The following is a 27,804-nucleotide window of genomic DNA, read 5'->3' as shown; positions in this document are numbered from 1 at the left end:
AGAATGCTTGTATTATTATTATTATTATCTACCACAGTGACTGAAGAAGAGACTGAAGCACTGAGAACATCAATACAACCTGACCTGACAGCAACCCAATCTACCCAGTAACACCCCAGCAGCACCTCTCACCCAACCACAGTTATCTGTTCACTACCATCCCGGCAACACTGAAGACTTAAAGGACTACATCGGTGCTTTCTGACACATAACGACAGACTATTTTCAAAACTCATGCCATAAACTGAACTTAAACTTTATCCATAGCTGCTTAAATCTGATTTCTCAGAATGGCAATGGCAGACTCCACCAGCAACAAAGCTGCTTTCAACTATGTCAAATGTCTCCTCTAGAAAAATGGTGTCAAAAATAGTATAAAAAAAACCTATATTTATGATTAAATATTCTTTCAAAGTTTTTATTTATTAGCAGGTTGTGGTTTATGGTAAGCCGGCGTCCTTAACAGTTAAATCTGAAAAAACAAACAACACGTAAACAAAGCTGGAGTCTGTGAGAACATATTCAAAGCATTTTCAAATAAACTAAGACCAGCCCGTGTGAAAAGTAGGGGATCTGTGCACAATTTGCAGCTGGTGGGCTAAAACACAAAGTGTAGTCCTTTAATTCTTACAAATAGACTTAACTCCTGTCCCCTATTCTAGCTGTAGTCCAGCAGCCAGTGGCGTTGCACCCTGTCCCAAAATAAAACTCTGAAAGACAGGACTGTTGGATTATCCCACGGTTTTAAAGACATGCTTAACTTAACACTCGCTGACAGACGGCGAGGTGAGTAAAACTGGGTTTGTTTTAAAGATCACAGGTAGATCAGTGTTATTCATTTGAGTGCTGGAACTGAGGACACACAGAAATTCTATTATTGCAGAATAGGAGTTTTTTTTCTATAACTACATATCTACAGTAGTTAACATTTTCAGTCTGTTGGCTTCCTGTAGCTCCAGTCCCTGAAATCAAGGGCCGGATCTGGATTTTTAATAATACTTTAAGTTTTGTTTCGTTTTTAATGTGTGTACACACTTGTGCAAAACTACAACTGAGGAATCAGAAAGTTAATTTAAAGTATGGATACATTTGCGGTTACAAACATATAAAATGATCCTGTCAGCTTCACCGATGCTGCCAGTCTTTCTAAAACATCCTATCAGAGTCGGAGTGACACAGCATTCGATATATAACAAACAATTTTCTTTCCTTATTATGACGATTGCTTCAGTTGTCCTGCCGCAGCAGAGATAACCATTTACACTGGATCTATTAGAACAGCAAGCAAGGCTTTTGACTGGTCATGTGTGTCACTTTAACTAGAATTCTTTTACATTTGGCCCAGTTAATTTGCTTTGCATTATGTATACCTTATCAGTGACACTGAGGTTAAATAGTGTTTTTACTGAGGCAAAATGATTAAATATCGTAGCACGCTCGTGATTCCCACTCTCTGATAAATGCACGTTAAAGAAAAAACAAACTTCGATGCAGCACAGAACCCAACTGACTGCACACACTCACGGCTTTGGACACAAGCGTGCAGACTTACATGTCCCTCGTGCACGATGATGGTGCACGTGGACACACTCGCACGGTCGCACACACACCACACGACACCACAGATTCACTGATGAGAGCGTGCACGCGAAGCACAGCACAGACACCGCTACACACCGACATGGTTGGCATGGGTACTATCTACATCAGGGCCCCTGGTGACCAACATCCACACAACCCTGTCGTCATGGCAACTAATGATTACACCCCAACCCGCCGCTCTCTCCTTAATATGGCAGGATTGCAGGATCAATGAATTAGCCAGCGAGCGATCTGTAACACCCCCCCAACTGTATTCTTTCTTTTGCCCCCCACCCTCCAGAAGATCCTATTAACAACATAGTAGTAACGTAGTAGTAACGTGGTAATCAGAAGACAGCAATAAGAACACAGGGCAGTTTGGCAGCTTCTAAAACGTAAACATAAACGGACCTACATAATTTACCCAGAATATCTCCCACTCTCCTGATTTTTGTACACACAGCAGTCAGCACAGGGCGCTGTCTCAAATAACACACTGAATACATTCCCTGGCACCGTGGATTGATTGTGAGACAAAGGCCCCCTGGGCACAGCCTGTAAAAGCCCCCACCCTCCCACCGAACTCCTGATCAGTTTGTGTGTGTGTGTGTGTTTTTAATAGTCATGTAACTGACTTTCCAGGATTAATAATCACTTCCAGCGCAGGAGCCCATTAGGTACATTTAATAATCCATTCATGCCAGGCACAGAAATATACCAGATTGAATGGTGATTCAATAAGGATGAAGGTTTCCACACTGAATTTGAAGTGTAATCAGGCTGACCCCCAAAATCACACCGGCTCAGTCAGGGTGACACTGCACCATTTATATTTTGCACCGTGAGTGTCGTTTGCTTTAAAATGTGCGATAGACTTCATTAAGGGAGACTAAAACATGTCTGAAAGGATGATATAGCACAATTTGAACTTCTCTAATTATATATATAATAGCTCAGCTTCCATGGAAGAGAAATTCCCTCTTTCTCTCTCTCTCTGGAGCGCTTTGATCATCTGATACAACTTCCATTTCCTGCAAAACGTCACCAGGGTGGTCAGATCGTCGAGACTTATCAGCACAATCCAAAGAATTGCATGTGATTTGAGACAGCACCTGAAATTGACCTAAACTAGTTTACCTACAGTACTGCATCTACCTACTTACATAAGAATGTGAAATATTGCACTTGGTCACAAAAACATTGCCGTTGTGTTTTTTTTGTTTTGTTTTTGTTTTTGTTTTCTTTACAGCATATGGAAAACTACTAAATTAAGTCACTGTCTGAAACACACAGTACAGTATGGCACTTAGTTGATCTCTAAGTTTGGAAACATGCAGATTTAATGCAGATGATGGTTTCTAACTGCAGCAGGGAACATACGAGGAAAGACCAGACTCTAGCTAAAAAAGAAAAACAACAACAAAAAAAAACGAAAAAGAAAAACGATTCCCTGCAGTGTTTGGCATGAAAGGGGATTTGGAATAAATGAAAAGAATAAGACAAGGGTGCTCTCTGGATGCGAGTGCCTCCTGCACTATTTTTAGGGATCTAATACTGCTTTGTTGTGGTGGAGTCACTGACTTGTTGATCACTTTTTTTTCTTACTTATTTTTGTCATAATGCGTTTGAAGTCGGCAAAAGTGGCCTCCTGCTCTGCATTTCCTCCACTTGTTTTTCTTTTTGATTTATCAGCTCTCGTACCTGTGCTGTGGCCTTGCTCCACAGAGAGGCGTACAAAAGTGATGATAAAACTGGAATGTTCAGGAAGGAAAAGGTACCAAGAGGAAGAAATGAGGAATCAGAGGCCGCTAATTCAACGCTTACTGAAAACTCAGCCCAGATCAACATAAACAACTGCACGTGTAACATCACAGAAAGCAGTTTCCTCTTATCTGCATCCCTCTCCCCTGTCGTCTTCTTCTTCTTCCACCACCATCACCAGGTCTATCCTTTCTAGTAAATGGGAACCTGGTATGTGGGTGCTGCGTTGTTTTCGGTGAATGGTGGGCTCTGGTAGGTCTCCGTGGTCTCGATGGTGGTGCCGCCGCCTCCCGGAGAGTTGGAGGGGTATGGCTGGGTGGGTGCGCCACCGTCCATGTGCTCGGTGGTGAACAGTGTCATGTCTGTGCCGAGCAGATACTTCTGGACCGCACGCACTGTTAGACCAGCCTGGAGGACCGGGAAAAGGGCCACAGAGAGGAAAAGTGAGTCTGAGACTCAGTGTGAGGTATTCCTAATCATAAAAGCACATTACAAAGGTTTTAAAAAGAATAATTTTATGATTTATTTTATAGAATTTAGTAGAAATAAAGCCAGCTAATTTATAGGTAAGCTAGTTAGCTAGTTATACAAGCTAGCTAGCTTGTCTGTGCCAACAAAATGTCAGAAAGAAGAGGGGAAAATAGTGAACTGAGTTTACAGCTAACAAAACAGCCCATCATGGCAACCAATAAAACTTCGAGAAGAAGCCAAGAGAGAGTCCAAAAGAAAAGCCTTAAAACAAATAACATTTCTATAGTTAGACTTAAACTAGCTACACTGCAGTATGCGCTAATCACAGAAGTGCTTTAGCAGGTTTTGGTATACTGTGAGCCAGGCAGTTATTACAGTTTTGTAACTTCTAATTAGTTTTTATTTATATTTTATAAAGGCAATGTCAGCGGTAGCATTTAGGAAAATCAGTACAGCTATTACAATAAAAAAAAAAGAAACTTTTTGAAAGTCTCGCAGACATCCAAAGTCTCAATAAATACGTCCATCAATGCCTCATAAGGCCAGTTGCTGCTGGAGTTTCATAATTAACTTTAGACATGGAATCAACTCAGAGAGATTTCCAGCCTCAGCTCTGGGGGTTAAAGGTGGTTTTGCTATTAGGTGGTTGGAGGGGCTTACCCAGGTGATTATGGAGAAGAAAGAGAAGGCGATTGCTGCCCGAGCGGCATCTGCTCCTTGGTTGAGTGGCAGCTCTTCAGCTCTGGTCCGAGACCACTGATTGGCGAGGAAGCAGAAACTTACAAAGTATAGAAAGGTCCAGAAACCTGTCAGAAACCAGCAGAGCAATTAATAGTTTATTCAACGTTAGCGTTCCACATAGATGAAAGAACACCTGTAGGTGTTGATTTCTCCAATTTTTTGGCTGGAAGCACTTCTTTGTTCCCTTTTAGAAACATAAAATGCTCCTTAATACTATTTAGAACTTAAATTCAGGTGACAGGTTTCATTCCTTTGAATGTTATTTGAAATAAAGAAGCAAGCTGGTATCTGTAGCATTTTTGGTATTTTTGGGGAACTCTGGCCTTTTGAATCATGATTCCAGGCTTCGTTCACTCACTTCAGTTTCCGACCATTTAGGCATTCAGTGGTTAGCCTGTGATTTGTCAAAGTGCAGCTCTGATTTGAGCAAGGAAATCAATGCTAGTCATGTATCACACTGTATATAATTGGTTTCATACACTCATCAACCAACTTATTTAGGTACACTTTGCTGGTACTATGTTGGACCCCATTTGTTCTTCAGAACTGCCCTAACTCTACCTGGCACAGATTCAACAGTGTGCTGTGGTCATAAAGTTATGGACATGATCAACACCAATATTCAAGTAGGCTGTGGCATTTACAATGCTCAATTAGTACTAAGGGGCCCAAAGAGTACCAAGAAAATATTCCCCACACCATTACACCACAGTTGACACAAAGCAGGAGAGTGCCATGCTTTCATGTTGGAGTCATGAAACTAGGCAATGTTTTTTCCAATCTCCTTGTCAAATTTTGGTGACCCCGTGAAAACTGTTGCCTCCGTTCCCTGTTCTTAGCTGACAGAAACGGCACCTAGTGTGGTCTTCTGCTGCTGTAGCCCATCTGCTTCAAGGTTTGATGTGGTGTGCATTAAGAGATGCTCTTACACATACCTTAAAACGGTCTTGTCATTCTCCTCTGACCTCTGACATCAACAATGCATTTTTCCCCCCAGAGAACTGCTGTTTACTGGATATTTCCTCCTTCTTTTTTTTTTTTTTTTTACCACTCTCTATAAACCTGAGAGATGATTGTGCTGGAAACTCCCAGTAGATACCTGACATCAAAACCAATGCCACATTTAAAGTCACTTACCCATTTTAATGCTAGGCTTAAAGTTCAGCAGGTCGTCTTGACCATGTCTACATGCATAAATGCTCTAAGTTGCTGCCATGCGATTGGCAGATAAGATGGAAAGGTGGACCTAATGAAGTGCCCAGGTGGCCATTTAGATCAAAAATACATTTTCCAAAAACATCCAGTGCACAGTCCCATTACGCAGTTCGGCATTATACACTAGTGATGATGTATTTTGTTTTATTCCTTCATTTCTTCTCACAGCAAGACCTTTTAAAAACAAATCACTTCCTGTTGCTGTCATAACTCAGACACACCAGGACAGCCTGCAAGAAATGCTCTGTGCCTTCCCTGTTTGCTTGTGTCTGCGAACAAGACCTCCCATCACATGTCCGCATCCTCACCTGAGAAGCCGATCTCAAGCATTACAGCCTTCTTCCTGTCTTTAACAGAGCTGATGGAGGAGAACTTGTAGTCAAGCAGGAAGAAGAAGGAGCATGCCAGCAGGCCAACCAGGCCCACGAACACGCCGTAGTTGCACGCGTCTGTGTTCTTATTGAAGATGCAGTGGAGTCGCTCGCTGCCCATGTTGACATAACCCTCATTCACGATGGAGGCGAAGACCACCAAGGAAAATATCTGTTGTTTGAAGGGAAAGTAGAGGGTGGAGTCAGAGTCAGAACAAAGTGAGCGACAGGAAGGAAGAGCTAGATTAAAGAAAACAACAAAAACAGATCACCATTTAAAGCGATACTGTTTCAGTTTTCTGTCTTTCCAGCAAACAAACACTGCTCGCAGACTCACTGGAAGCGGGATTGTGGCTACACTACTCAAAAGCATCTCTCTGAGCGTACTCAAACCAAAAGGCATTAGCCTAATTTCCCCTCATTCTCTCTGACCGACTGAAGAGGTGGATGCTTCGCTTCCCCTAAAGAATCGCACAGTCCCGAGGCAGTGTGTGTGTAACTGCACTTAACCTACTACCATAAACTCCAACTTTAATTTCTCAAGTTCATTTTCAGCCTTTCTTCTTCCCTCTGTTGATCAGCTGACTAACACTCATGGCAGAGTAGGGCCATGTGACTGACACACACACTCACAAAGAAAAAATGCACTCCTACTGGGGGGGCTTGTAGGTCATATGACAGAGGGGGAGGGGACACACAAAGGAATAATGTCAGGTCCACATTTTAAACTAATCACGTGTGTGGATTTAATCTGAGTAGACGCACACTCGGGTGCTTTTAGTGAAACGTTGTGATAAAAAAGTAAAAGCTGCTTAAAAACAATATGTCTTTTTGAGGGTTGGCTTCTCCTTTTACCTGCCTGTTCTAAACTTTGATTCGCTTCTTCCTTAATTAAAAAAAATCCCTGCGGTCTGCTATGAGATTTCTAACTGTCGAATAGCTTTTTTTCTGTCAAACAAATGAAAGGAAAAGGCATTAACCTAATTGCCTGTTTACTGTGGATTCCCACTACAGACAAGAATTCATTTCCCCCTCCTCCTGAAATAGATTCCTGGTATACTGTCTTCTGTAAACTGCCACTGCAGTGGTGGAAAGTACCACATGGGGCTGGAAGCATAGGGCTACCTTAACGTATATCAAGCAGAGTTTAAAATGCTCCATCTTGAGTGGCCACAGCTATAAAGTGAGGGAGCTTTTTCTGCATAAGTACATCACAGCGCGTATCTTAACGCGACGTGGCAACCTCTGCATCCAGTCAAATTCTTTAAAATCACGTGATGATGATGATGACATTAATTGCATACGATCCACTGTCTTCCTTTTGAGGTCCTGGCACCATTGAGGAAGACCTTCTCCGTGTCACCCAGAGGTGATGCGTTTAGCCTACACGAAACGTCAGGGCACGAAGCTTCTCGTGGCCCTCCGTGCGTAACGACGATCGCGGACCAATCACAGGTGGGATGACGAACGGCGACGGCAGTGTAGGGGTAAATCAGCAAAATCATGAGCTGAAAATTGTGACTTAGCAGTGTAAACGACAGGTGAAATGATAAATAAGAAGTGGTAGGTGAATGGGACCGTAAATAAGTAGCACAATTGCCCAGAAACGTGAATGCTGATGAGTGAATATGGATGTGCCTCTCTTATTTTCAGCACAATCCAGTCTGCTGCTCAGTGTTTGTTAAAAACTGGCAGGTGGCATGTTAAAAAAAAAGGGAAAGAGAATAGGTGAGGAGAGGTCGTTTACACCTCACAAACACACACATCTGTAGTGAAATCACTGGTCACGGTGTCAGATAAGCACCAGGCCCTGGTTACACCCTGTACAGCACATTTCTGTAAATCACCCCCAGCATTAACATTGATTTCATGTCTCCATTTACACCGCATCCTTATCAGCTTTTGGTGGATTTATCGAGCCTGTATTTACAGGGAAAACACGTCACTGGTTTCGCGCAGCAACGACAACAGAGAGGACCCCCCCACCCCCCGCACACACACACACACACGGCAGTACCGTGAAAACCCGCTCTCACCCAGGACAGCACTCTGATGATGGTCTGCGGCTGCTTGGCGAAGGTAATCGGGTCGATAGTGGACCCGGTCCGGCCCGCTCCGAACGATCCCACTCCGTCCATCTTCTGTCGCTCTGTGTGTGCGCTCCTCGCGGCTCCACGCTCCCGGCTCCACGGCAGGATGGATGCGCTGCTGCTCGCTGCTGTAGGGACGGGTCCTGCGCGCTCCCAAACGGCGCGCGGGCGCTCGGTGGAGAACGTGCAGGAGCCAGAACGTGCCCACGCTACGGACGAGCGGGATAGGCCATTTATGCCAGAGCTCACTTTAATGTTGTTACACAGGAATAAAACAGGATAATGGAATAAAATTATAGGAGGATAGCACGTGAGAGCGGGGACAAAACGATGGAGGCCACTTGGACCAATGTTGTTGGTTCAAAATAGAACAGGTTAATCAAATACACATTTATGTTTGACCTCAAAGGGCTTTTGCAGTAGGTTAGTGGGATTAATAATGGCAAAAACAGAGTACACAATACCCGTGTGGGACAGCTTATGTTGCCATACTTTTCCCAAATCTTTGGCCAAACTTTATGTAAACAAATAAAAGTTTAAAAGAAAGGAAACCCAATCTGGGATAAGGTTATTAAAGAGCACTGTTACAAATTACTGTAAGAACTACATGATTTTATTATTATTTTATGCTGTATTTTTAAAAATACAGTAAACTTCTACAAACAACAATGCATTCTGGGAGCCTGTGGAGGATTGTCCGACATTAAATTAAGTATAAAACCTTTCTTGTAAATTTTAAATTAACAAGATTTCCATTTTAGTGTTTCAAGCTCTCTGTTTAGGAGGTTTAAATTTGGCATGTTTTGTAATGTTAAGCACACATCACCACTTATCGTCTGCTAAAAAGGTTAAGGTTAGCTTGGTTGTTGGTAATGCAATCAGTGAGCTTTTGAAGCTTTTGGCACTTTCAGTATGGGTCAGCCTCAGATATTTTACGTGGATGAACTGGATTTTAGTCTATAAAATTACTGTTTTGAATTACTAGTAAACTTTGCTTAAATCTCCTAACCCTGAGCATATGTCTTTGTTGTCCTGAGCACCATCTAAATCTACAGCTTTACAACTATTCCAGGAGTTTCATATAAGTTAGCATCCAGCTAAGCAGGCTATAAACAATACAGTGGGTGAGACTGTGCGTGCCACAGTCACAAACACTCTGCGATTATGAAATATGGAATAAAGAAAAGTCTTATGATGGTGCAGGAATGCCAAATACCACAGAAAGTATAGTCACAAGTGTCTCATCATGGGATATTTATTCATTCATGAATCCTCGATGATGACTGAACCATAAAAATCAACATTATCAGCCTTACTAAAAATCCCAGCACAGGTTTACAAGTCATGCCTGGTAAATTTATGTACACTGCCTGAGGACACATGGTTTGTGATTCAATAAATACTACATAAATTAAATAAATGCAACTTGGCTGTACAACCAGTGCATTGTGAATACTAAAAAATATTATATTATTACACCTGGAGAAAAACAAATGTGCCATTTTTAATATTCAGTGAATTGTTTTATGTAAAGTGTTCTGAGAAAGGCCACTGAAGCAGTAGATGTGTTGATTTATACAATGAAGTGCATTTATGGCTGACACCACTAGAAGTCACTAATGTTTTCTGTAGTTTAATAGTCTATGTTAGAGGAAATAAACTGAATGTGTGATGACACTAGGGTTATAAAGGAAATAATTCTAGACAAGGTTAAAGATTGATATGGCAGGAGAATATGGCATAAATAGAGAAAAAATTATATGATCAGTAAAACAAATATAAGAACTCTTCAAAATAAGAGCTTTAATGTAGTCTTTTGAGTCAGTGTGTTTAAATTTTCACAAATGCAATCATTTTGATTAGATTTGATATGTTTTATTCCCTCTGGAAAACAGACACATTTCTGTCACACGTTTACACAGTCTAGTGATTTCTGTTGAGTGATTACTTTGTCAGACCAGCAGACAAAACACTGCATAGTGTATAGTAAAAAAAATAAATGACAGAAATTTAGAAATTTTACTGGTCCAAAATTTACAGTACTTTATCAAAAGTCTTGAACCACTCTTCTTTTCTCTATATTTTGCTGGGAAAGTGGGAAATAGGTGCAGTGATATACTGGAACATCCAAAATTACATGAAAATATAGTATACAAGACAAAATGAAAGTTAATATTTCCTATGACTGCCTTTATTCTTCAACACAGTCTGAACTCTCTTAGGCAGCTTTCTTGTCTTTTCTTTGAGTAAGGGGTGGGGGAACTCCAGGCCTCAAGGTCCAGTGTCCTGAAGGTTTTAGATGCATCCAACACAGACAATTTAAATGGCTAAACGACCTCCTCAACATGTCTTGAAGTTCTCCAGAGGCCTGTTAATGAACTAATCATTTGATTCAGGTGTGTTAACCCAGGGTGATATCTAAAACCTGCAGGACACCGACCCTTGAAGCCTGGAGTTCCCCACCACTGCTTTGAGTAGTCTTCATTAATAGTTCTCCGGGTTTCTTGAAGGACATTCACAGCTCTACTTTGGATGTCCAAAGATAAACTTTGAAAGACTTTCAGAAAGCCTGGAGAACTATTTCTTAGGACCACTTTGAAAAATTACAAGAAAATCTGTCTCTTGGGAAGCAAAATATAAAGAAATGAAGACTCGAGATGTTTCCACAGCACTAAGGGTTGGTGATAACAGACCAATACACAAGTGTCTTTGCTCTAAGGGTCAAGTGAGAGTCATACCTGGTTAAGCACTTCCAACAAGGAGAGGATTATAATATAACCTAGAATCTTGAGTTTAGTGTTTTGAGTTTCTCTCTATAATATTGCAGAAAACTGTTTTTATGTTTCAGTGCTTTACAAATAAAACTGAACTGAAAAGATCTGAACTCAAGAAACACCGAGGAAAACTATTATGTAATCTTTAATTTTATTAATAGATTAATTATACTATATTAAAACAAAACCAGAAAAACCCAACACTCAAACATGAGCTCAGTTTAGTGGTGTTTTATACCGACGACGGGGTTTACTCGAGTCTTCAAATCTCTCTCAGCACAATCACTCAATCACAGGAGCCATCTTTCCATCCATCTCTCCACCTCTCATCCACACGGGAACAGTCAAACTCAGGCTTCCCCAACCTGACGTTGATGTCGTTGTGAAGACGACAGAACCACTGAGAAAGAGCGTGGCGGCTGCTAGTGTCCGGCTGATTGGTTTTCAATCTGTGGAGAGGAAAAGTGGTTTGGTGATCGTGACATTTCATCCTAAAGCATCTGAAAGTGTCAGGGTGGTAAATAAAAGAGTAAAACATGCCGAATCATTTCTAAGATCCTTTATGTGTGAAGATGTGCGCAAGTGCTGATATGTGACTTTCAGCCCTGTACATTAAATCTGGTGGCACTCGTGTGGTTCTGACCTGTCCCTGAGGTCTTGTGCACATTCATCACACGGGAAGAACTTGGAGAAAATGTTGATGAACTGCCCCATGTCTTGCTGCTGAGTGGTAGATGGATGATCCGGGTAATACGCGGCCATAGTGTGCAGAAAGGACCACGTGCTGCGGCCCAGCTCTTCCCTGTCCAGCGGACACTGGGGATCTTGTGGCTCTGAATCTGCAGCTTTTGTCTCCTGCAGGATCAACACAGACAGTCACCTGATGAATTCAAGAGAGACTAGTGGCCTGCTGCCCCGTGTGAATGAATGATTTATGGTTGTTTGGTTATCACAAATACATCATTGATATCTCTCCAGTTTGCTGGCTGCCATCACAACCAAATCTTAAAACAGTGAATCACAATGTTACGACATCATAAACTTTACACCGTCAAAGTAATTTGTCAAGTTTCCAGCCTGACTCCATCGTGTCACCTGTGCAGCACCACCACCACTAGCAGTTGTCGCCTGCTTCTTCTGCATCTTCATCCACGATTTAAAGTCCGTACAAGCTCTGCATGGCTTCTTTTTCACATCCCCGGTCTGCTCCTGCTCTTTACCGGAGCTGTCCTCCGGTGGTCTGCCAGCTATTGGAAAGGGGAATCCTTCAAACGCAGAGGGCACCTGTGATCCTTTTGGTCCTGTGGGCGCAGCCATGCTTGCTTTACGTATAAGCTAATACCGCCAACTGAACAGTTTACAGGCATGGACGTATATCTGTTTAAAATGCGAATGCCTCTTAGTGGACGGGTAAATGCTCTTTAATATTTCCTCTACCGTGGCGACAGTGTCATGGTCACAAGCGGTCACTTCCCCGACTGATGTAACGACATCGACACATGCGGTAAAAGTTTCCCCGAGTTTTCTTGTTTCCTCCCGGACATTTCACTGGAACGGACCGTGTTCCGGTTGGTGATGTCGGTTAACTGTGCATGCTGTTGAGTGTATCCTCTGCTAAAGTGTAATTTTCTACAGTATTTCAATAATTTAAGCTGTTGACATTACCCGTGTTGTATTCGGGTGCTCGCTTGCTTTGACATATCCTCACTCGCTGTTTTTGTTGTTGTTTCTCAACTGTTAAAGTGTTACTAGTTGCCCGGTTAGCCGGGCGGCTAACAAAGCTAACAACTCTGGAGTGACACGTTTCTTTTTTTTTTATTTGCTGATTTTTTTAACAGTGTAAGTGTTGACACCTGTCTGAACTTCAGCCATGGGGATCCTGGAGAAAATCGCGGAAATAGAGAAAGAAATTTCTCGAACACAGAAAAACAAAGGTGAGAGGGAGAAGTCGCAGCGCTAACCGTTAGCGCCACAATGGACCAACTTGCACCCAGCTGTGTGTGTTTGTCAGCTATGAGTGTTGCATTATACCTCAAGACGAATCAATATTTAGTCTTATTTCCACCTTTTGTTTATGCATATGTTAAGTACAATTTAAAAACAACTTAATTGTTGTTATTTTAATTGCAGCATTAACAGCTCCATTATTCCCCCTTTCCATTCACTCTTACTTCCAGCCACTGAGTACCATCTGGGTTTGCTCAAAGCCAAGCTAGCCAAATACAGAGCTCAACTTCTGGAGCCCTCCAAGTCAGCAGGAGCCAAAGGAGAGGGGTTCGATGTCATGAAATCAGGAGATGCCCGTGTCGCTCTCATCGGTTTCCCCTCTGTGGGTAAGGTATGTCAACATGGTGGACGGTGGGTTGTGTTCCCTGGTCTGGACGTAGAAGATAAAGGAGTTTGTACTTGTCTTCCTCTAATAATGTCTTTATTTTTCCATAATCCTACCACGAGAAAACAGGGTAAATTTTAGTATGTTCAGGTTTCTTTGACGCATGCCTTATTCTGATCATTTGCTGGATCTTAATTTATTTTGGATTTTTTTCTGGAATAACTTTTAAAGGCTTTAAAAAGGGTAATTTTGAGCATTAATGTTTGCTTGTACTTTGTAGCAACACCTCTTGTCACCCTCTGAAGGGCTTAGATTTAAGCCCTGTCTCTTAAAAAAAAAAACAAAAAAAAAAACTTCAGTCCAGTTTGTTCTGATTGCTTAGCCCATATGACAAAGGTAAGGCCAAAATAAAATTTAGTTGCATGCCATAACTCTTATTTGTTGTTTAAATTAGTTTTAAGGGGAGTCTTTGTGATTTATATGGACAGAATTCATAGGAATAGCTAGTTGGTCCAGGGCTTCTGCTTTGGTGGTCTCAGAATCTCGTCTCTGCTGGATGATGATATTCTTCGGCTTCATTGAGCGGCAACCTCGAGCTTGTTCAGGGAGCTTTGCAGCCGAGTACAAGGCGATGGAAAAAAGAATTAGAATTTCCAAGTCCAAGGCCATGGTTCTCTGCCAGAAATATGTGGAGTGCTCACTCCAAAGCTGGGACAAGTGGGAATTATATTTCAGGGTCTTGCTAATAAGTAAGGGAATAGTGGGGCGAGAGATTGACAGTTTAATTGGTGCTGCATCAGTACTATAACAGACTGGTAGTCGGTTGTGGTGAAGAGAGAGCTGATCGTGAAAGCAAAGCTGTTGATTTACCAGCTCATGTTCTGATCCTCCACTGTGGCCACAAGCTCTGGACAGATGGTTCAGGCATCTGACTGGGTTGCCTCCTGGACCATACTTAGGTGATGTGTTTCAGGCATGGGAGGATGTCTGAGGCCCATCTTTCAGCTGGCTTGGGAAGGCCTCAGTGTTGCCTTAGATGAGCTGGAGGAGGGTGTCAGGGTCACCTGCTGCCCCTGCAGGTGAACGTCAGGTTATGTAGAAGGTTCCAGCATAGGGTTAGAATGGGGTTTTGTTTATGGCATAGATCTGATGCAGAAGTATAATTCACGTGTAAGGCTTGGCGCATTTTGGTGGCTGAAGCAAGTAACAGAAGAACTCTGGGGTACAGTTAGTGTTTCATGTGAGAGAGAATGACTCCCTTTGCCTTTGTAACACTGCAAACATTTCAAAAGGCTGCGTAACATACTAAAACACCATCTTTGGCTAACGTTGACTCTTTCATTCTGTGCTGTGTTCTGCAGTCCACCTTCCTTAGCTTGATGACATCAACGGAAAGTGAAGCTGCTTCCTATGAGTTCACGACCCTCACCTGCATACCTGGTGTCATAGAGGTACACACATCTACATTAAAGATATTTTGACACATACAGTGTGTTAAGCGCTGCATCTTGAAACTCTTCTACTCTGTTTTCCCTCAGTATAAAGGGGCCAACATCCAGCTGCTAGATCTGCCGGGAATCATTGAGGGTGCTGCTCAAGGTACACTTAGGATTTATATTTTTATATTTTGTCACTTTAAATTTAAAGTGAACAGAGACTTTAATATTTAGGTATAAGGGTGTGGTTTTTATAGTTGTGGTTAGAATTATTTATAAACAGATGAATATGATTTTACATGTATTTTGTTGCTGTGTATAATATTGTGAGGAATGGGAAAACCAAATCATACCTGTGGAAGTAAGTGCTTCTAAAAACTGTGAAAAAAAAACATGAATAAAAGACCTTAATTTGTAGTTGTTGTGTTAAGCTGATCTCTAACTTTTATACTTCTTATAGGCAAGGGTAGAGGTCGACAGGTGATCGCTGTTGCCAGGACAGCAGATGTTGTCGTCATGATGTTAGATGCCACCAAAGGAGATGTTCAGAGGTTTGTGAGTTTGGAGAGCTTGGATGGAGTTTCAGGGACACACAAGTGTTTATTTAGAATTCTTATCCAAACATATCCTTTGTTTGTTTTTTTGTTTGTTTTTAGGGCACTTCTAGAAAAGGAGTTGGAGTCAGTGGGCATCAGACTCAACAGAACAAAACCAAATATTTATTTCAAGGTACAGTGTGTATATTTGTCCTTTTTTTTGTCTCACAGTTGGAATAACTGAAATAAGGAGATTGTAAACAGCATCCACTAACAGCCATTTGGCTGTTTGTTCTCTATATGTAAATGTTGATTTGATGGTGGCAATAACTACTGAAGGGGTTTAGCAAAATATCAACACAGCAGTCTGCTCTTTCCCTGACTCTTGCAATACATTATCAATACACTAAACATTTGCAGATATTTATATTTTTATCTATACATCTGTTCTAAATTCCTGCCAGTTTGAGTTACCGGAGTTAATCTTTCATGGTGCACATTAAATAAATTGAGTTGACTCTCTGAGACGGCGCAAATATCAAACATCCTGGACGGCAGAGTTATCTTTGAGTTACCTAACTGAACTGGCATATTATTAACACCGAATAACTTTAACTATAATAATCTTTTTGTTATTGTACAGCTGGTCCTTTTGGAGTTCACAGCAGATCATCTGCCTCCATCTAACCCTGTCTTTAGCATTCTCCTCTGTCATACCAACTCTCTACATGTCCTCCTTCACTTGAGTCTCCTCTCAGGTTTTCCTCTTTGCCTCCTGCCTTGCAGCTCCATATTCAGCATCCTTTGTCCAGTATAGCCACTGTCTCTCCTCTGCAAAAGTCTGAATAACTATACTAATAATACCCTATATGCACAAAGCAGGGATTTGATGTTTTCCTCTAAGTGATTCTTTGTGATGTGCGATTCTGCTTTTTGCTTTTAGCTACAGACATCATGATATACCACAAGTGACCACTTTATGTATCACTGGTATTTTTGAAACTGAAAAACAAACAAATTTCAGCGCAAATGTTTGTTTTTTTTTCTTCCCCTGTAGCCCAAGAAAGGTGGCGGCCTCTCCTTCAACTCCACAGTTCCCCTCACCCAGTGCTCAGAGAAGCTCGTTCAGCTCATACTTCATGAATATAGTATCCTTCGTTGATCTCTTTGATGTACATTTAGCCCAGTTAGCATTTCTGTGACATAATTTGTGAGTAGGCTGCAGAAGTGTCTGGTTATTCCTTTAATTCTGCTCCTCAGAAATCTTTAATGCAGAGGTTCTCTTCAGGGAGGATTGCACACCAGACGAGTTCATTGACGTCATTGTTGGGAACAGAGTTTACATGCCTTGCCTATATGTGAGTCAGTTAACGCCTTGGACTTATTTAGAAGCTTCCTTGTCATTTTAGAGAAATTTGAGATGATTTTCTGTTTTTTGACTCATAACAAAACCTGGACATTTTCGATCAAAGGGAAATAATTTTGAGATATTAGGCACATCTCTTGAACTTTGACTTGTGTGTGTGTTCACAGGTGTACAATAAGGTGGATCAAATCTCCATTGAGGAAGTGGACCGCCTAGCACGCAGACCTCACAGTGTTGTCATCAGGTCAGATATCTTTCCACAGGTTTACAAGAACTAAACACCATAATGAATGTCAGTTAGCTAACTGGCTCCAGAGTAGAGTCCAAATCAAATCATGATATTTTAAGAAACTTTGCAATAACGCTGACAATTTCCGACAATGAAGGGGGAAAAAACGTAACGTTTTATTGATGTTTGCAGGAAGCAGTGTTTGTTCGTGTCATTAAATGAAGGATATTTTCCATCCTCCTTTTCCAGTGAGCTGTCACTGATGACACCACCTAATTTGAGTGCCAGCAGCAGCATTATATCCAGTGACCGAGCATGATGCAAATGTGAACTCTAAAGCAGCTTAAGTTGTGTTAGTAACTTCTATCCACATGAAGCTAAGCTTGTGTGTGCTCCAGTGGCACTCGTCGTCTCCTTTGTTTACATTTAAAAAGTATTTTGACTAGTTGAAGGTCTCTGAAATAGCTCCCTTTAAGTGCCTTATTACTAAATAATTGTAATCATGGGGGACATGCCTGGGAATCTAAACACATGACGTTGCTATAGCAATGATATTGCGATATGACATTTTTAGATTATATAAAAATGTATACAGGTATCATTGAGAACGATATGATATGGCTCAGTCCAGTCTCTTTAGTCACTTTTAAAATACAAGAAACAGACACATGAAACCTGCTGGCTTAAGTAAAACAATGTAACTTATATAATTGTGATTCACTCATGCTCGTGTAGTTGCAGCAGCACAGAAGGAATTCCTTTATTTTGCCTCTTTGGTCCCATTTTCAGCTTAATTAGAAGGTTGGAGGGATTCATAGAGATGTTGGGTTTTTTTTCCCTCAAATGAGAGCAGTCACTTCACACCTTTTCTGTTTGTATGAAGGAGGTAAAAGTATCCTATTTTTCTGACTGTATGTTTCAGTTGTGGGATGAAGCTGAATCTGGATTACCTTCTGGAAAGGTTGTGGGAATATCTGGCTCTGATCTGCATTTATACAAAGAAAAGAGGAGGTATCCACATGTGCACACATGTATTTTTCTCTTAGTCATTTGTGAGACTTTTGTCTTACATGGATGAATATACACTAGATCTAAATGAATTTACCCTTTTCTACTTTCTCTGTTAGAGCGCCCCGACTTTAATGATGCCATTATCATGAGAAGAGGAGCAAGTGTAGAACATGTGGTAAGGAAAGCACATTTTCAAATCAGATGCTTTTACATGCATAATAAGTTAGAAGCAAACTTTTTGTATGTGCACAGTCTAATGTTTGTCTTTAAATACTTGCAGTGTCATCGAATCCATAGAACTTTAGCCAGCCAGTTCAAATATGCCCTGGTTTGGGTAAGTTCAAGTTTCCAGGGTCAACGATCTTCAGAGACACATTTTCTGCTTGTCCTATAAACCGTTTGAGCTAACTCTGTACAATTGTACTCTTGACTAGAGTAAACATAGTCTGCTGACGTCCTGGTCACAGGGCATTTAGAACAGTCACTTTCTTTCTACTAGAGATGTAAAGCAAAATTCTCATTTTGAAACATAGAGCAGAGAAGCCAAATACATTTACAGTTTACACTTGAACATGAAGCCCTTTGATTGAAGGGGAACTAAAATGTGTTGTCTCTCGGTCTTTTAGGGAACCAGTACCAAGTACAGCCCCCAGAGAGTGGGCCTAACGCACATCATGGAGCACGAGGACGTCATCCAAATTGTTAAGAAGTAAAAGAAAAGAAGAAGAAAAGCTTCTGTTTGGACAGAGGAAGAACTCGCCAGGAGAGGAGGAAAAAATAAACTGTGTAGTAGAGAATGAAAACAAAATAATACCCACCATCCTTATTTTGTATATGGAAATTAAGAGAGGCAGTGAATCAAAGACCTTACAAGAATTGGATAAGGACAGAAAATGGTGCATTTTACCTTTTGATTAAGATAAAGAGAACACAAGATGCATTGATTCAGAGAGAATACAGATAGAATAAAGTCCATACAACATTTCCAGTCTTTTTATGTGTGTTTTATTTGTAGCCTTATCTCAATCTTAGATTGAGGCGCATGCAAACCATGTATGTTTTTGTGTCCTTTATTATTATTAATATTATTATTTTTTGTTACACTTCTTTTGTCAAAGTAAAGATTACTTTTTGGCATTTTATTGTGACTTTGAATTTGGTCATTTATAGCAATAATACTCCAGTTAAATTGTATTTGCATAGCACAGGTTCACCACAAAAGTCGTCTCAAGGTGATTTGTAAAGACAACGCCAACAATCAGAAAATCCTAATGAGTGACATTCGGCTGTGGTGGGAAGGAAGAACTCCCTTTTAGCAGGAAGAGACCATCCAGCAGAATGAGGCTCAGAAATTCATTATGTGAACATGCAATTATTTTTAATTAATTTGTTTTGCTATGTGAACTTTTTCCATTGTCAGAGCAATGATGCCTTTGAATTTATATGCCGAGTAAACAAACTTGTAGCAGCACTAGCTGTTCTATTTTATTCTACTTTCTGCTTTTACTCATATTTCTGTTGTAATTATGATTGTATTTTGGACTTCATACCATTTATTTTTAAAGATTTAATTAATTGTTTTCAGTTTAAGTGCATTATTAAGCAATTCAAGCTATGTAGTAACCATTAAAGCAAGCAATAGTACTATCCAAAAACCTCAAACCACCCTTTATTTTTTTAATAGTTTCATATTTTCTGGGTAAAATGGCTGCAGTAATTTATGCACAAACATAAGTATAAATGGAGTATATAGGGCAAAAACAGTGTTTCAACAATTCTAACAAGCTTGACCACCTCAGTCTTCAGGAATAGTTCTCCACATTTCTTCAAAGCTCTTCTTTGAAAAGTTGAGAAGTAGGCCAAAATAACAAAAATTATCATTGTCCAAAAATGTATGAACCAAACTGCATGCCTACATCATCATAAGCTTAAGGTCAAGGGTGAGAAAAGGCAAGTCTTTTCCCTTCATATGTGTCAAATTGGATTTGCACTAAAGCCACAGGCAACTCCCTTTTAAGTAGAAAGGCGTAGTGGTAGAAACAGTCCCAAATAAATGGGAATCCTACAAAGGTCTAACTAACAATGATAAAGACTATCACAAAAGGCCAGCTGTGACTTTAAAATGTTTTTGTCACATGAATCCTTCAGGTGCACAGTAGCAGATGGGAATGTCCCCTCTGAGCTCCCCCTCCCATACTGCTCCCATCCTTGCAGCCGAATTGTTTGTATAGCTGTATCCAACGCTCCAAAGCGAGCTGACCATTTGTCTTTCAGAAAGTGTGGACTCCCAGCCAATGGACCCCATTCACTCACGCGCACACAAGCATAATAGGGCCATTAAAAATTCACAAGCATCTCTTCAGTCTAGGAGACAAGGACTGAGTGGATGCTTTATACTAGAAAGAGAGAGAGGGGCTGTGAGTTGACAGGGTTGTACTTCAAGATGCCTTAAAGATGTCTCATCGGAGTGTGTCATGGATGGAGATATTCTGCTTTGAAATTACCTGAGCAGGAGAGGTGAGATGGTGGGATGATACCGTGGTGCAGAAGCAGAAACAAAGGTACTGTTGGCTGGGTGTGTGCTGAGTGGTGCAGGTATGACACTTGATGCTGTTTGGCTCCATATGGCATGGCTAAGCGTGAGTGAATGTGTGGGGTGCAGGTGTCCATGAACTAGAGTTATGTCCTTGTTCATTAGCTGTTTAAAGCAATGAGCTGAGAGAGCACATTTAGTGTGTGAGAGTTAAAGACAGCAGGAAGAAGTAGCTTGTAATTCCTGGATATAAATAACTTTTTTCACAGCTTGGTGAATAACACTTGACTGGGTTACCTATGAGTCACCAACGCATCTATAGCTCCACAACTGCTGCACCTTGTGGTTAACTGAAACCATAAGTGCATCTTACCTTTGAGATAAGACAATGATAACACGAGGGCCAGGGTCATGACCTGCTGAGACAGTGTGGCTGTTTTTCACACTAAAAGTCTTTCCTGTCTCTCTACTGCAGTTATCATAGTCTGTAATTTTTTTCTTTTCTTATATTTAATTTTTGTTCTGTTTTTAGTTTAGACTGAGGTTGTTTGTTTTAGTTTAGTATTTACTCTTTGGAAACGTTTAGCTTTATTGTGATTTATATTAGTGTCAGAGACAGTTTTTAACCATGGTATGCAAAGTCAGCCCACCAGGGGGCAGCACAAGCGAGGGAAGGGAAAAAAAAGGTGTGACTTTCACTATTCTTATACTGAAAATATACTAAAAATACTATTAACCAAAATTACGTTATATAGTCTGCATCTATTTATTTATTTATTCCTAATTCATTTTATCATAATAGTCATTCACACTTTCAGTTTTTGGTTTAGTTTTAATATAATAATGGGGTATTGAGTTTTGTGACCCCTGAAAGCATTATGACAATGTCAAAACTGCCAAAACAGATAAGAAGACAAAAAGAAAACAAGAGGAGGAAAAAGATAACAGAGACAGAGGTACAATGAAGTTAATGTGATGAAAATGTTTGTCTGTTGTTTTAGCTATTGAGCAGAGTGTAGCGTTAACATGCTAATTTGCTAGTTTTGAATAGCAGTAGCCTTTAGCCTAGCATGGCTTGCTAATCAATAAATAGCTTGTTTTAACATAAGCTAAAGTACTGCAGCATTTTATAATAAATATGTACAGTACAGTACAGATATCGAAGACAAAGCTATTCAGTTTCTTGTGTGTTTGTAATTGGACAGTGGAAGTTACTGTGATTTATCTAAAGTCTGGCCAAGGCAAAGTGTTTAGAGGCAGGACTGATGGTACAGTGAGGTATTTGTCAGGGAAAGGATTTAAGAAGTCCAGAACACCTTTTAACAGGTACAAAGGCTTCACTCACAATTTCCTTGTCCCAGTCTTCATAAACAAATGCACCAAAGGATCTTCAGGTACCTTGTGTTGATGAATTGTATATTTTTATTTTAGGTAGATTGTAAGTACAAAGTCAAATTTGTTGTTTTTTTTTATATATATATAGTCTAGTTTAGATTTTTTTTTAAATTTAGTTTAATATATTCATTCACACTTTCAGTTTTTGGTTTAGTTTTAGTTGACTATAATAATCTGTAATATATTTGTAACTCCTTAAATGAGGTAGACTATGTTTATCTCAACACCATTATAGTGGATTTGAAGTCCAACATTTAAGATGTGCCAACTTTCAACTTTAATTCAAAGGATTTTAGCAAAAGTGTTGCATTGCCTATTTAGGAATTCCTCCATTTTCAGAAGCTGGAAATAAATTGAAATAGCCACCTTCAGTTGCTGCCTGTTTGCAGGTTGTTCTGCATTCAGTTTTGTATTTGGTAATTGAAAAGCACGCTCTGTTGGGTTGAGATCGGGTGACTGACTTGGTCTTTGAAGAATATCTAATTTCTTTTCCTTGTCTTTGAGAGACTCTTGGGTTGCTTTTGTAGTTTGCTTTGGGTCATTATCCAGCTGCACTGTGAAGAGGAGTCAGTTTAGCAGCATTTGGCTGAATCTGAGCAGATAAAATAATAGTAATCAATGAATCAATCAATCTTTATTTATAAAGCACTTTTCATACAAAAAAAAAAAAAAAGTAGCACAAAGTGCTTTACATGGTTAAAAGCAGCCCCCCCTCCCCCCCACCCCACACACACACACACACACACACACACATACACACGCGCACACTTAAAAAGTAAAATTGGACTGGGTACGCATGAGCCAAGTGAGGAAACACTATCATGGGGAGCTGTCTGCACCGGAAGCCGGTCACAGACCGCAGCCTCCAGGTTGGGCACACAGCAGGAGGGAGGCAAAGAAGCCCCCCAGCCAGGCTGAGAGGACCCCCAGAGCCCCAGCGGCCACGGTCGATCACAGCCCTGGTGCAGAGAGCGCCCTCTGAGGAAACACTGGAGATATGACCTAATAAGAGTATATACTGGGTAAAAAGATAAAATAAATAAGAACGGGATACAATATAAATATAAATATAAATAGAGTAAGAAGATTAAAAAATGAATAAGAATAAAATCAATAAATATTAGGTAAAACCTAAATTAACAATAGAATAACAGGATAGAATAAATAAGCGTAAAATAAATAAACGTTAAGTAAAAGCCAAATTAAAAAGGTGGGTCTTGAGCCTGTTCTTAAAAACATGTACGTTCTCTGCGGCCCTGAGCTCCTCCGGCAGGCTGTTCCACAGACGAGGACCATACCACTGAAACGCTGCCTCTCCGTGAGTATGTGTCCTGACTTTAGGGACAATCAAAAGGCCAGTACCAGAGGACCTCAAGGTCCGCGAGGGTTCATATGGTAAAAGCAGATCTGAGAGATAAGAAGGCCCAAGACCATTAAGACATTTAAAAACCAATAAAAGAACTTTAAAATCGATCCTGAAACACACGGGGAGCCAGTGCAGCGATTCTAAAACCAGTGTAATGTGGGCCCGCCCTCTCGTCTTCGTCAGCACACGAGCTGCAGAGTTTTGTAAAAGTTGTAAAGTTGAAATATTCTTTTTAGGAAGACCAGAGAGCAGGGCATTACAGTAATCAATGCGACTGGTAATAAAAGCATGCATCAACATCTCCGTGTTGGCCCGGGAGAGAATAGGGCGGACTCTGGCTATATTTTTTAGATGATAAAATCCAATTTTGGTTACATGTTTAATATGTGGGATAAAACCAAGCTCAGAGTCAAAAATAACACCCAGATTTTTCACTTGTAGCGAAGGACATAGTGAAAATGCCTGTAATTTAGACAAGAGTTTCTCTCTCTGAGCCTCAGGACCGACGATTAAAACTTCAGTTTTGTCCTGGTTAAGCTGTAAAAAGTTTTCTGCCATCCAAGATCTTATATCTAAAATACAGTTAAAAAGGGCATCCATTGGTCTGGTGTCATCAGGAGACATGGAAATGTACAGCTGAGTGTCATCAGCGTAACTGTGGAAGTTCACTCCATGCCTCCTGATGACACCGCCGAGAGGGAGCATATACAAATTAAAAAGTACAGGGCCTAAAACCGACCCTTGAGGCACACCACATGTCATTTTATGGATCTTAGATGAGTATGTATCCATACTCACCATAAAAGTTCTGTCTGAGAGATAGGAAGTGAACCAGTTGTGTACAGCACCAGAGAGGCCCACCATGTGTTTCAGTCTGTTTAAAAGAATAGCGTGGTCTACTGTATCAAAGGCTGCGCTTAGATCCAGCAGCACCAGGACTGAGAGCTTTTGGGAGTCCCAGTTACATCTAAGATCATTTAAAACCTTTAGGAGAGCAGTCTCTGTGCTGTGGTTCACTCTAAATCCAGACTGGAATATCTCCAGGATCTGTCTATCACTCAAAAAGTCATTAATCTGAGTAAAAACAAGTTTTTCTAAAATTTTACTTAAAAATGGTAAGTTGGATACAGGTCTGTAGTTATTAAAATCATTACAATCCAAATTGCTCTTCTTCAGAAGGGGCCTCACCACCGCCGTTTTAAAGGCAGCAGGGAAGACACCCAACTGAAGAGAGCAATTCATCATGTATAAAAGCTCAGCTTCAAAAAATCCATAAAGTGTTTTAAAGAGTGAAGAAGGGATTGGATCTAAAAGACATGTGGTGGGTCTCACTGTGGAGAAAACTTTCTTAAGGTTCTCAGCATTAACCAGGACAAAGCTGTCCAGTGTCTCCTTGGGTACAATCGAGTCCTCAGATGTGTTTAAAATCATATCGCGAGAAGATAAAATATCAGATCTGATGGCGCTGATTTTTCCCCTGAAGTGGTCTGCAAACTGCTCACAGAGCGAGTCTGTGGGGGTTCTGTGGGAGCTGTTAAAATCAGGGTTAAATAAATGATCTATGGTGGAAAAGAGGACCTTGGGATTATTTTTGTTATTGCTGATTATTTTGGCAAAGTATGAATTTCTTGAATTCCTTAATGTATTATTGTACATTTTAAGTTGCTCGCAAAATATTTCATGGTTGATTGTATTTTTATTTTTCCTCCATCTCCTTTCTGCTGCCCTGCAATTTCTTTTGAATTTTTTGACTTCTTCGTTTCTCCAGGGTGATGCAAGTTTTACGTTAATCTTTTTGGTGGTAAGTGGAGCAACGGAGTCAAGGCTTTTCTTCAGTTTGCTGTTAAAATGACTAAAAATAAAATCACAGGGTGCAGGTAAAATCACAGGTGGGCATTCGTCTAAAACCCTGGTAAAATTTGCAGCCACTTCAGAGGTTAGATAGCGCCTCCTCACAGTTCGCACTGAGGTCTCCCGCTGAATAAAACCGGTGATGTTAAAAAACACACAGTAGTGGTCAGAGACAGCCAAGTCAACAACAGAGGACACACTGGCGGACAGCCCATGGGTGATGACCAGGTCCAGGGTGTGTCCTAATATAACTCTGTACACTTGACAAGTCCTCCTGGTACTTACATCAGCAGTCACATTACTCAAAAAACAAACCCAAACTGACTTCATTCAGTTAGCATTCACACCATAATATTGCCTCCACCATGACTTAAAGACAATGTATTATGGTTTGGATCAGGAGCTGTTTGTGTCATCTTCCATACTCTCTTCCCAGTGTTCTGGTACACGTGGTTTCATTTGTCTAAAGATGTTTTTTTCAGAACTGGGCAGGTGATGTGGATTGTAGACTTTGACAATGACTTGGTTAGATGCTGTGAAATTGTGTTTCCTGACATGAAAATAACTCTGTGATTGTGCACTTTAGCTGTCTTATCTGGTCCTTCAGCCCATCATTATTGATTTGGCCACTCCTAAACCTTCTTCTATCTATCTCTAATAGGTTTATTTTCTTCTATTTCAGCCCACTGATGGCTCTTTCATTTGCATTGATCTCTGGGCCTCATTGAAAAATTCCAGTGAAGAGCTGCTAAATGCACTTGAAATGTCTTTAACCGTCCACAGGTCTCGTCTGTCCATGAAGCTGCACGTTAATCGATGGTTTAAATTATTTTGAGCCTTCATGAATGTTAATCCAACAATAATGTTATCCCCTTTGAATTAAAGCTGAAAGTCTACACTCCAGTCACATCACGATTGTTTGATTTAAAATCCATTGCGGTGGTGTGCAGGGGCAAAAGTACAGAAACATGTGTCACTTTACAAAACACCTACATACCTGACTGTATGGGCTGAGAAAACGTAATTAAAAATAGTAAGCAGACATGCAAGTCTCACGAGACTCTAAGTTGAATAGCAGTTAGTGGAACCAAGCTTTGCTTTTTTTAATGAATATTTTTTTAGGGTGCCTTGAAAAATAATTACAGACAAAACCTCACTGTGAATAATCGCATTTGACAAAAAGTGTAAAATTACAAACGTACAAAACAACATACAGAACTCAAGCGTTGATCTGAGAGCCTGGATCACGTTGTCTCTCCTGCCCTCTTGTGCTTCATTTTGCTCACTACATGAAGTTGCATACTTGAGTTAAGAGTCCAGTTATCATAGTGTTTACTGCAGTGAAAAGTTAACAAACAGAAGATGACCAAATGTCACCTACAAAGAAATCTAAATGTTTAAAAGTTGCCAAATGAGAACAACAGTTGAATTTATCTGACAATACTGGCGGATATAAAAAAAAATGGACATTGTGAAAAGGTCTATATTGTTTTAGCCAATTGGTTCAACCATAAGAGATCAAACCAAATTAACTTTTTAGAAGTTGGACATTTCTGTATTTTGATCCTTCATTGACCTTAAGAAATACTCCAATGATTTGAGATATTGAATTTCTTGTTTTCATGAGACTTATGCCATTTTCTTCCACTTGGAGCCTGTCCCATGTTTCTGTCACAGCATAACCATGAAAAAAAGGATTGAGACTTTTCATGGATACAGAATATGTAAGTTCACCTTTTTGAAATACTTTTTAAAATGAAAAAATATTCTAGCTGTGAAACATTAAGAAGAATATGATTACAAAATACAAATGTCTCATTGCTGTGGATGTTTTTATCCTTAGTTAAAGAAACATTTGTGCAGTTTCATGTCTCTATAGACAGCAAGAAATATTTAACTACTCATATATGCACTTCAGTTGTCAGAAAATGTTTGCTCAGCTGCTACAAGAATAGAGTTTTACCTTTTGCACTAAGTTATATAAAACACTCTGCAGTAATATCTGTGGATGTTAGTTTCTATAGACATTGTTTGCATTGATCGTGTGTACTTTTGTAAGGTAAAGAATGGCAGACTGCTAACAGACATTTGCCTTTGTGTGACTTAAATGCCTTTTAAGGCCAGTAATAAGTGGTCCAGTTGTTTCTCTGTCTAAAGCATCAGTGACATCCATAAAGAAGCAGGCCCGGTACAGAGAAACTAATCCAGCATTGTATTCTCTCTTCTCCCACGCAAGCCCAGTTTCTGTTTTGTTAAAAGCACAGATTGAATCATTAACAGTTAAACACACTTAGTAATTTCCCTCGCAAATCTGATTCCTTTTGGCCCGTTTTAAATGTTATTTTAATTTGAAATGCTCACAAAGTCATGAAATATTTCAACAAAACCTAAAAAGTAACCAAGTGAATGCAGTTTTCACATAACTGTCGCGTTTCCTGTTTAAAAAAACATTTAAGTAAAGAAGAAAATGGAAAGCAGGAACTGTTGTGTTAGAATTATAGCCATTGGTCACTTTATTAGGTACATCTGTGAATCAGATGATGCAAATATCTAGTCAGTTTAAGATGACCTGCTGAACTTCAAAACAAGAATCCAAACGTGGAAGGAAACAATGCAATGTTGATATTTTGTCCCAAAAATATAATTTTCCTGTAAATAGAGTTCATAGAGTTCGTCATTTTATCATTAGTCTCGTTACTTCTGCAGATATCATCTGATGTGAAAGATATTCTCAGGTCTGTGAGG

The 27,804-nt window shown here is 40.2% G+C and overlaps 3 protein-coding genes across 4 annotated transcripts; 1 reads left to right on the top strand and 2 right to left on the bottom strand.

Annotated features, from left to right (window-relative positions):
• Positions 1-822: 822 nt before the first annotated feature.
• Positions 823-8,375, bottom strand: syngr3a (synaptogyrin 3a). The gene is made up of 4 exons (XM_006798025.3): positions 8,177-8,375; positions 6,078-6,312; positions 4,474-4,619; positions 823-3,750 (listed from the first exon to the last, which is right to left on the bottom strand). The coding sequence occupies exons 1-4, from the start codon at positions 8,276-8,278 to the stop codon at positions 3,535-3,537; spliced, it is 699 nt and encodes a 232-aa protein (XP_006798088.1). The 5' UTR covers positions 8,279-8,375; the 3' UTR covers positions 823-3,534.
• A 1,601-nt stretch (positions 8,376-9,976) lies between these two features.
• On the bottom strand, positions 9,977-12,555 carry gfer (growth factor, augmenter of liver regeneration (ERV1 homolog, S. cerevisiae)). 2 transcript variants are annotated; one of them, XM_006798022.3, is made up of 3 exons: positions 12,133-12,555; positions 11,648-11,859; positions 9,977-11,453 (listed from the first exon to the last, which is right to left on the bottom strand). In XM_006798022.3, the coding sequence occupies exons 1-3, from the start codon at positions 12,319-12,321 to the stop codon at positions 11,291-11,293; spliced, it is 564 nt and encodes a 187-aa protein (XP_006798085.1). In that variant the 5' UTR covers positions 12,322-12,555; the 3' UTR covers positions 9,977-11,290. The 2 variants fall into 2 exon arrangements, with proteins under 2 accessions (XP_006798085.1, XP_006798084.2); XM_006798021.3 differs by having other exon boundaries at positions 12,100-12,550.
• Positions 12,548-18,898, top strand: drg2 (developmentally regulated GTP binding protein 2). The gene is made up of 14 exons (XM_006798023.2): positions 12,548-12,625; positions 12,843-12,938; positions 13,182-13,342; positions 14,698-14,787; positions 14,875-14,935; positions 15,233-15,323; positions 15,429-15,501; positions 16,366-16,456; positions 16,569-16,666; positions 16,842-16,918; positions 17,826-17,914; positions 18,031-18,089; positions 18,195-18,248; positions 18,541-18,898. The coding sequence occupies exons 2-14, from the start codon at positions 12,875-12,877 to the stop codon at positions 18,625-18,627; spliced, it is 1,095 nt and encodes a 364-aa protein (XP_006798086.1). The 5' UTR covers positions 12,548-12,625; positions 12,843-12,874; the 3' UTR covers positions 18,628-18,898.
• The last annotated feature ends 8,906 nt before the right edge of the window (positions 18,899-27,804 follow it).

This window comes from Neolamprologus brichardi, chromosome 4, assembly GCF_056152115.1.
Source record: "Neolamprologus brichardi isolate AB-2024 chromosome 4, ASM5615211v1, whole genome shotgun sequence".
In the NCBI taxonomy this organism is placed as follows: domain Eukaryota; kingdom Metazoa; phylum Chordata; class Actinopteri; order Cichliformes; family Cichlidae; genus Neolamprologus; species Neolamprologus brichardi.
This window is presented reverse-complemented; position numbering and strand designations above follow the sequence as displayed.